Source organism: Amaranthus tricolor, chromosome 8 (assembly GCF_026212465.1).
Source record: "Amaranthus tricolor cultivar Red isolate AtriRed21 chromosome 8, ASM2621246v1, whole genome shotgun sequence".
Taxonomy (NCBI): domain Eukaryota; kingdom Viridiplantae; phylum Streptophyta; class Magnoliopsida; order Caryophyllales; family Amaranthaceae; genus Amaranthus; species Amaranthus tricolor.
Genome location: NC_080054.1, coordinates 22,965,331 through 22,975,645, shown reverse-complemented (window position 1 = coordinate 22,975,645; position 10,315 = coordinate 22,965,331). Strand labels below are relative to the sequence as shown.

Genomic DNA, 10,315 nt, shown 5'->3' with positions numbered 1-10,315 from the left:
GGTCATGAGAATGATTTATAATGTAAAATTTTATTAAAAGTTTCATGTCATTCCCATGGTAATGAAAATTTGATCACGAAAAAGTTTTTTTATTTACAAATTTCCATTACCACTTAATACCTCATCTCCCAATGGTAATGCGTTAGAATGAATTTTACGAAGAAAATGAGATGATTGAAGTTGGATAAGCATGACCATCAATGTGGCCAAGAGATTTTTCAACCAAAATTACACTATTTTTCATTTCCATTACTAGCGTTTATTACCACCTACCAAATAAACCGTAAGGGTTCATATTCTACTAGCACATATATACTAGCTATGATCAAAGGGTTTTGCATACTATTAAAGTATTATGTGTTGTTAAGGTTCAAATCGAATTCTAATACTTTTTTTTTTACTGGCATTAAAACTTTTGCATTATTTATTATTTGAACTATTTTATATATCGTTGCGATCATACGAGAAAAAAAATGTCACATGGAATCTTGTTTTTATCCATAATCTCGTCGCATATATTCATAATATCAAATTTTTAATTATTTGTAATTCTATATGTAAACAATTCGACAAACGCATTAAAATGAAAAAAAAATTTTAAATGCAAGTAAATACAATCAAAAAGAAAGTTTAAGACTAACTAACCCATCAATAAATATGTTTTTGTCTCATTTCACTATGTGTCAATCAAATCGAAAGAGGTTGTATTTTATAGTTGAATGATCGAGCGAACAAGATTATGCATAGAAAGAGTGATGGATCATCAAGCTTGCTGTTTGCCAGGATTTAGGCAATAGAATAATACGTATTTTTATAATTTCATACGTTGAGAATGGGCTATGATATTTAATGAAGAACAATAAACAAATTAATGCAAAGTAAACACCCAAAAACAGAGCAAGACAATAATGACAAAACACAAGAATATATGAGGTATTTAATGATACCTCTCCGTCAAACAAAGTATCTTATCATTAATATAAACTCATTTACACTAATGACTCACCTTACAAAGCTTTAAGAATAATCTCCCAAAGCAAAGATTGAACATTTACTTCAATCTCTCACAAATATACAAACACAAAGAGGAAGAACTCTTATGGTGTGAACCCTAGTTTTGCTCTCTTGTATATGCCTCACTTCAACCCCTAATGATGTTCTAAGACTCCTTATATAGCCCTAAAACATATTAGAATAACCTTGGGCAAAAGACTTAAAAGCCCAAACAAAACCGAATACAAAACAGAATCGCGTACTGTGGGCTGTTGCACATTGCTCGATTCGAGCTGGAATGGCTCGACCAGTCAAGCGCCAGTTCTGAGCTCACTGGAGAGCTTTTATTTTGGGGCTCGATCGAGCTCTTCATGCTTGACCACTCAAGCCACCTTCGAAACCTTCCATGAGCACTTCCTTGCCTTCATCAAGGCACACAAAGTCTCCCACTTTGATCACTTCATCAAGCGATCTAAAACATAAGTTTCCACACCCCTTTACATACACACTATCACCCTCCAATGTGCAAGCCAATGAGTTTGCTAAGAGGTGATCGAACCCACCTCCATCATGTTGAAATTTAAGGCTTGACTCAACATCATACGTAAAAATCATTGAGAATTATCAATAATTAGTTAATTTATTATATAAAATACCGTGTACCAATCCGAACACGATTAACCCTTAACAAACGACGCCATATCTTTTGGTATCAATATATTCCCAACAACATTGTTAAGCCATGTGTCAGGTCAAGGTGGACACTTCCCATGTTTTATGGCTTATAAAATTGTATACTTGCGGCACATATTCTTCCAAAAAATTCTTAATCAATCTTCCTGATGTATAAATTACTAATAAAAGACAAAAAAAAATATAATAAAATAAACAAAATTAAAAAAAATTAAAATACAAAACTCTCATCCTATTAAATCCTACCACATAAGGATGATTTGTTAACTTCACAAATAACTATTATTTACTAAGACCTTCTCTATTCTTCCTATCCAATCTCCTTATCATAGGTGTTCAAAATAATTCCTATGATAAGATATTACCAAATCTTATAATTAAATTCGATTTGAGTCAAGTTAAAAATAGATTTACAATTATGTAAAAACCAATGTGGACACAAAACCCGATTATAAATCGACTTGAAACACCTGGCCTAAAATTGGCCTGATGACTCGAATGAACACCTCTACTCCTTATACTCTATTTTTTTTGTGTCAAAGGAGGTTAAAATAAAAAAATAAGTAAAAATGGAAAAACGATCAAAAGTGAAAAATTATTAAATGGAATGAAGTAGAACTGTGTCTGTGTGGATGAAATTATAAAGAAAATTAAATATATTATAAAAATTAGAAGAAAAAGAGGATGCATGATTCATAATCACAAATACAAAATAGGGCAAAATAAAACGTACCAAGATTATGGAGTACCAATGTACCATACTAAAGGAAAATGGGGTTGATTTATGGGGCAAATAGAGTATTTATTTAGTAATATTTATTAATTTAAATTTCTTATTTATATTGTTATATTTTTTAAATTGACAATGGATCTATCTTATCTCTCTTTATTTTATTTTTTAACTTGAGAGTAAGTTGAATAATCTCTATAGATAAGGGGGTGGAGATTAAGAAATGACCTTAACTACTAGACTAACCCTTCAAATAAATGGTGTTTAGGCCCACTCTTATGTTAAGTTCTAACTTCTGACGTACTTTGCTATTAAGAGGGGATACTACAATATGAATAATTTTTTGTCCCATATAATTAATTTGCTAAATAATTTTTTATCAATTGCTTCACTAATTTTACTAAATTTTCGGTGTAGTTTCAAATAGTTTCTCCTAATCTTATCTACGATACCAATTATCTTTATTCATAGATGTTCATTCAGGTGAATTTCATATCACATTTTTCGGGTCTGTTTATAATTGATTCTTGTTAAAAGTGTTTAAAATAAACCCAATGACTCGATATTTACCTGACTTTAAAATCAAATCCGACTTAACCCGATTTCAAAATAAATTTAAAATAATGTAAAAATCAACGTGAACACAAGACCTGATTTTGAACCGACCCAAAACATCTAACACGAAATTAATCTAATGACCAGAATTAACACCTTAGGTCTTGTGTTTATATTGGTTTTTAAATACTTATAAATTAATATTTATACACGAGTCAAATCGAATTCAATTATAAGATAAGATAAATATGAAATCGTGAAATGTATATTTCAAATTAAATTATTGTTTAATCGTGTCCTAGGAATCAAACAAAAATAATAAATAAAAAATGTATAAAGTGACGTAGCACATTCAATGTCTCAAGTAGAAGAACTGTTTAGGTTGGTGAATTAGGAAGAAATTGGGACAGGTACAAACTGGGGGAGGGTTGTTTTCATATAAAGGAACGTTCTTGTAAAGTTAAGGGTGTATTTCACTAATTTAGGACAACTTCATGTGCATTGCATGGCGGGATCCGCCCGCCTATCTCACTTGCATGTCCATGTGTTTGCCACACTCCTCTACCATGCCCTTTATTGTCTTTTATTAGGGGTATAAATTACACATAAATTTTTAATTAAGATGGTTTTATGGTGAGACTATTTTTAATGGGTTAGTTTATAATATACATATACCGTGTTAAATTGATTTGTTATAATTTTTTTAAACAGTATTTTCTTTACTCATCTATCTCATTGAGATTGCAACATTACGTAAATTTATGTAAGAGCTTTTAAGAGTAAATGTCGCATTTATAATGAAACGGAGTAATTTCCATTACAATTGCGATACCTTTTTTTTTTTTACTTCTTCCCTTACCCAATACTTGCTATAATTATTTTTGCACGTAATTTTACATATATTTTGATATTAAATATCTTTGTTTTGACTAAACGAGAAATTATGAAAATTACATATTAAAAAACTAGGTCTTAAAAAGTAAAAGTATAAAACAAGATCTCATATGGCTAAATTATTTCTTGTGCATGAAATGGAATTACCAAAACAAGATTAAAGATAAATAAAGTTACTATTCAAATATATGCCGAGTATTATGGAAAATTCCACATGGTAACATTTAGTTTTCATGAAACGCCAGTAGTTGCACTTTTGTAAGATTTTTCCACATGGTAGCATCCAGTTTCTGCATTATCTAACTGTCGTAGCATTTTCCGTTAAATTCTTGATAATTTCCGTCTAATTCATCATTTTGTAAGATTTTTTCATAAATTTGATGCTATCATGTGGAAAAATCTTACAAAAATACTACCACTGGCGTTTCATGAAAACTGAATGTTACCATGTAGAATTTCCAAAGTATCATTGAAGGGGGAAGTATGTTCAAAGGAAATTTAGAAATTTGCTTTAAAGATTTTTAAGGCTATATTAATCAGAAAATGATGGAGATTTGGGTCTATTATTTCTGAACTTCCTCGATTACGTTGTTGCATCGAAGCCTCGAAGGTAAAATTTTTAAGATCCATTGATGAACTGCCTACTATCTTTGTTACAATTTTGTTATTTAAGTTAAGTAGAAAGTAGATGATGTCCTTGTTTTGTCTTTGTTGAATATGCTTTGAATTGTTGGGAGCAGGAAAATAAAGCAAAGATTTTAAAAGCATTATTTATTTTTATGATATTTTTTTAAAATGTGACCATTTATTATATCAAAAAATATAAAATTTTTAATTCAAGATAAAATATATTATAATATTATATTCAATTACTTCAATATAAAAAAAGTTTATTAGTATAATCTTTTAAAAAGTGTTGTTTAGAATTAGACCTTAATAGCACCATTTAATATTTGAGACTTTTATTTTTGAGAGCCCTAAGCGATCGGCTACTCCATAAATGCAAAACATCAGCCATGGTTAAGAGTTTGTATGTAGGCATCAGGAATATAAGGCTATGTACGAGGCTTAACTTGAAGAGCCAATTGGGTTAATCATGCAAAAGGAGAACTAATTGTGACTTTAGAGTAAGAGGCGAAAAGTCAAATTGACTTTCTTTGTGGTGATTTAAAAATTGATTTGACTTTTAGGGCGGCACTTTAGCTTGAGTCTCTTGAGATCTATTCATCTGTGAATGATCTAAGAACTTTGATTTTGATTCCTATGATTCTATATTTGAGCTTTTTTTGAGTTAAAATTTTTTTTCTATAAGGATGGAAGGAGTATTTCCTATTCCCCTCAAAACCCCTAAACTTTTAATACACTTAGCCTCATTATATAGATCTTAAACGTAAAAGTGTAGCGCCCTGTGTCTGGTCTATCAAACTCGGTCCCACATAAAAAAAACATAAAATACATAGTCTATCTATTATATCAATTAGCATGTAGTTTTTCATCAAATTTTTTATGCATTATGAAAAGACATAATCTTGATAATGTTGTAGCCATTAAGAGATATTGAACATTATTTAATTACAATTTATTGGAAAAGCAATAGTTGAAATTGTATGATGATGTTAAATTAATCCTTGTCTTTCACTATCCAGCTTTGCAGGAGCAAGTTATAGTTTGTACAATTCTTTACGCAATAAACACCTTAGGAAATACTAGTAGTATTCTTCTCTCTACCTCTGAAATTATAAATTTTTTTATTTTACTCTATTTCTTTTACTTTATTATAATTTTTTTATGAAAATGTTTAAGTTAATTTTTTAATTCTTATCTAGTTATCCATATATTTCATTTTTTTAATTAATATAATTCCTACATGGGATCATGATATATACAATCCTAAGAGCTGTATACAAGAAAGAATTTTGTATTTAATTTATGTAATTTAATATTATTTTTGCTTTGAAAACATAAACATTTAATTGTATTTAATTATTTTAACATTTATTTTTTCTTGACAAGTTAAAATAATTATATAAAATATTTATTGTTTCTCAATTTCTAGATTAGATTCTCTTAAAAATATAAAATTATTAATGATAAAAAAAAAAATTTGTTAATTTTTATGTTGATTACCCTTATTAGATTTAAATGACATCATCTATTTTTAAATATTACGTGTAATGTTGTTGTTGTTGCAATTTACAAGGCACAGAAATGGTAATGTTTCAACTCCCAAGTAGCAGGATAGAAAAAGTCCACAACTAATATAATGGCACTTGGCAAATGTTAAAATTTATTTTAGTCTATTAAAATCATAGTTAAAGCAAATGAAAGGATAAATTAGGTACATTGCATACAAGAAATTTGTCCCTACCAAGACTGAAATTGCAATTAACTACAAGTTGACCTTATTATTATGACCATTCTTTACTTTTTAAGACTTTGTTAAGGTACTTATTATCTAATAATTCTCAAAACTCATTTTATTGATTCTATATTTATGATTTTGACTTTTTATATTTTTTTTTAATTTGAATTATTACTTTGGTGAGCTTATAGAAATATTTACCTACTAATTTTAATATTCGTTTTATATGTTCTCTATAGATCAGACTATATTCGATTTTTAAAAAAACAATAGCATTCATCATTCAACCCAAATTTTTGTTTTTGAGGTGCAGTAGAAATGTGTCAAAAAATCAACTCAACCAAAAGCTTCAGCTAATAGTTGGCGTTTTAGAATATGTTATATACTCTAACACGCCCCTTTATTTGAGATCCCTTTGGACTAAAAGTGTAGATGCAACATGGACTCTCTTCATACCTAGCGTTGAATTCAACTTAAATATTTTGAGTAAGTATTGTTTGTTTTGCATAGGATTAGAAGATCTATCAAGTTGATTTATTCCAACAATGGTGGCAAGTTGAGTTCAATTAAATGGACTAATACCAAATACCAATAGCATTAACTGCTCTTAACAATTTATTCAATAACAAACGCAATGGTAAACGTTTACAAATTGCAATTGCAAATGGATGTTGCTTACCATTCTCATTCTTCTAACTTCCAACATATTAATTGTATTTGTGCCTTTTATTTTATATTCTTTCTTGTCTAATATCAGATACAATATAATTAACCCCACATAAATTTAATATTGATTCAAATCATAATGTGACGGATGTTAAAAAATGCAAAAAAAAAAAAAAAAAAAAAAAAAAACTAGTAAAATTTTATTAAGTAAACATCAACGGCTTACAATAATAATGTTCAAGTCTTAATCTCAAAAGATTGGGATTTGACTATATGAACTAAGATATCACTTCTAATGATTATTCACATAAATTCTTTTCCATTAATTCCGATTTTCTAGTATTTTAATTTGTAGGTTTAGGTCATTCATATTGTTTACCTTACCTCATTAATACTTGTCTTTGAATATGTCCAAATCATCTTAAATGATTACTTTTTATCTTTTTTTTAATATATGCAACTCCTAAACAGCTAAACTTTTTCTTATATCTTTAAACCAAATGAAATAAGAGACCTCTTAAAAAAAACGCTATTCCAATACTATAAATAAGAAGCTCATTTTGTATTTAACTAACGCCCTTATTTTAAATAATAAATTCCCCTTAGATATTTTTTGATATGCAATTGAATAGCATAATTATTTCTTTTATGGATGAACTGCTAACGTTCTTTTCTTTTCAAATCCTAATTATATTTATATTATGATTAAGATATACTAAACATGATAATAATGATAATTTTTTTTTCTGAAGGAGAAAAGTCAACTCAAAATTCCCTTTATTTTTAAAAATTAATATTATAAAAATATACGATTAAAAGAACCAATGCGCTATTGAATACACTAACCAATAGCTAATTCCAACAAAATCAACTCCAATACAAAACATGTCAAGAATGACACAAAATTACATGCACGCGCTACGATATAATCCACCCAACATACGACAGCTGTGTTACAATTCTTAACCCCATCAAAAATAATCCATTAATGGAAAATACTACTTCCTCGTTTTTTTAGTTGCACCAAAATATATTTTTATAATTTTTTCAATTGACTTTATTTTGAGTTATACACAGCTAAAAATTATAAAAATTTGGTATTATGAAAATATACGTCGAAATGATTAAAACGAATAAAACAAAATCCCACATAAATATTTTTTTCTCGTATACTAGCCGCAATATGAAAAAAAAAGTGCCAAAATGGACTTGGGTGCTACTAAAAAATAGAAGGAAGGAAGTATTTTTCTTCATCATCATACTTTTAAAATTTTTTATAAATAAAAATTAAAAATCTTTTAAAACTTTTCTGACTTGTTCCAATGTTACAAAAAGCACCACAGTAAATGGACCTTGCCTTGAAATTGTAGGAATAAATCCTTTGTATAAAGCCATTGGCCCTTCAGCTTTAACGGTCTTTAATGCACAATCAATGGCCCCTTTATACGGCGGCGTTTCGCCACTTCCAACTTTCATGTTCATCACCCTTGTTTTAATCACATCAACTGGGTTTGAAACAACCGCCGCCACAAATCCCGCCGCAAAACTAGCCGTTACATGGGTTCCTAACCCGTCTTTCATCACGCCATTATTTAGTATCATCTCCTTGAATTGATCATATGATGCTAACTGTGATGCTGTCACTAACATGGCGCGGTTCACGGTAAGACTAGACCCGCGCCACAGAGAAGTAATTCCTTCGTCTTTAACCATTCTTTGAATTGCATCCAATACGCTTTTGTAGTTTCGTCGTTCGCTGATTGGGAGTCTTCCATCTGCCTGCATACGAACCATTGCCACGTCAGCTGGGTTTCCGACAGCTGCTCCGATTGCTCCAGCGATTAAACCCGCGGATATTTTTCGGCCCAATGGAAGGGAACCAGAATTCGGGTCGGTCCACTTGGTTTTCATAATATCGTATAGACCCATTCTGGTTGTTGAATAGAGACATTGACGGAGAACGGTTGCGGAAACACCGGAAAACAACGCTGGGATTCCTTCTTGTTTGATGATCCGCGTCCCAACACCGATGATTCCGACGCGAGGAGGGGGCAGAGAAATCGTGTGAGTCCCAGATGGGTGAGTAGCAAGAGATGGACGGAGGGATCCAGCCACGGGTGCGGATTCACCTTGGAGTTGCATTCGGACCTTAATAAGATCCAAAGGATGAGTAGTACTACCCGCAACAATGGAAGCAATTCCACCCTCAACAAATCCCTTAACACCCATTTTTTTTGACACTTATTAACACAAAAAGATTTTCAAAAATCAAAAACAAAATTGTATAGTTATAACTAGATATATTCAAAATCAAAAGAGGGGAATGATTAGATTACTGAGACCAATTAGAGGAAGAGAACATCTCACTGGGAATCAGGAAATGAGAATGAAGACCAAAAGCAATAGAAGACAAGTGAGGAACGTGAGATCTTTGAGGAAGAGGACATCTCACTGGGAATCAGGAAAAGGTGTAATACGTTGAAGACATCAATGGAGATGAATTTAGGATTGTGGGTGGAAGGGAGTATTTATAGGGTGAGGCGAAGCTGTAGAATAAAAATGGCGGAAAGCGGATGGGAAAGTGGAAAGGTGGGTTCAACGCAAAGAATCGGGTGGGCCGGGGCGAGTTATTATTCCTTGATTTTTGGTACTCCCTAATATTTAACGCGTGGTTGAGTTGTATTTTGGTGGACTATAATTTTTTTACTATTTTCCCCTGTGTCTACAAACATAATGTATTGTATACAAATTCAACATTATATAGTAGAATTAAGGAAAAATTTACTTATAATAATTTAATTTTTTACTCATTTTTTTATAATTTAACTTTTTACTAATTTTTCTATAATAATCTCAAATAAGATTAAATATGAATAATATCAACTATAAAGGGTGTTTGCTAAAAATATACCAAAATAACCTCTTACCTATATAAGTCATTTTGCATAAAAAAAGTAAAATATAAAATTAAATTTTAAAAAAATTGAAAAATAAAAAATTTAAATAAGAAATCAAATAAGTTAATTTTATGATTTTAACTTTTAAGTTTTAATATTTTTTTAGTTTTTTTCACAATTAACCTGCAAAACTCGATCACCATTTAGACAACAATGTTTTTGGATAAATGACCATAAATTTGAAATTATTTATGATTAATCAAAAATTAAAATTATTTTAAACAAATTAGTAAAAGATTTTATTATTCTAATAACTTTTCAGAAAATTAAATTTTGTCTCAGATAAAGTCAAAATTATTTTCTTCAATAAAGTTAATAAGTTTGAAATTTGAATTTCATTTATATTTTTTTTATTCCCTCAGCATATCTTGTTATATAAAATAACAAAGTTTTTTGAAGTTGGTGGTTGGATGTAGGATTGGCAATATCAATAACTAGTGAAGAAACTAGTGCAATGCATGATTT

At 29.7% G+C, this 10,315-nt stretch overlaps 1 protein-coding gene across 1 annotated transcript; it reads right to left on the bottom strand.

Moving 5' to 3' along the window:
* Positions 1-7,749: 7,749 nt before the first annotated feature.
* On the bottom strand, positions 7,750-9,603 carry LOC130820750 (mitochondrial uncoupling protein 5). Its single transcript, XM_057686250.1, has one exon. It carries the CDS (start codon positions 9,120-9,122, stop codon positions 8,181-8,183), a length of 942 nt encoding a protein of 313 aa, XP_057542233.1. The 5' UTR covers positions 9,123-9,603; the 3' UTR covers positions 7,750-8,180.
* Positions 9,604-10,315: the final 712 nt, after the last annotated feature.

What these genes read in the sequence shown, in the direction of transcription:
- LOC130820750 (XM_057686250.1), bottom strand. Translation starts at nt 9,122, where the DNA reads ATGGGTGTTAAGGGATTTGTTGAGGGTGGAATTGCTTCCATTGTTGCG.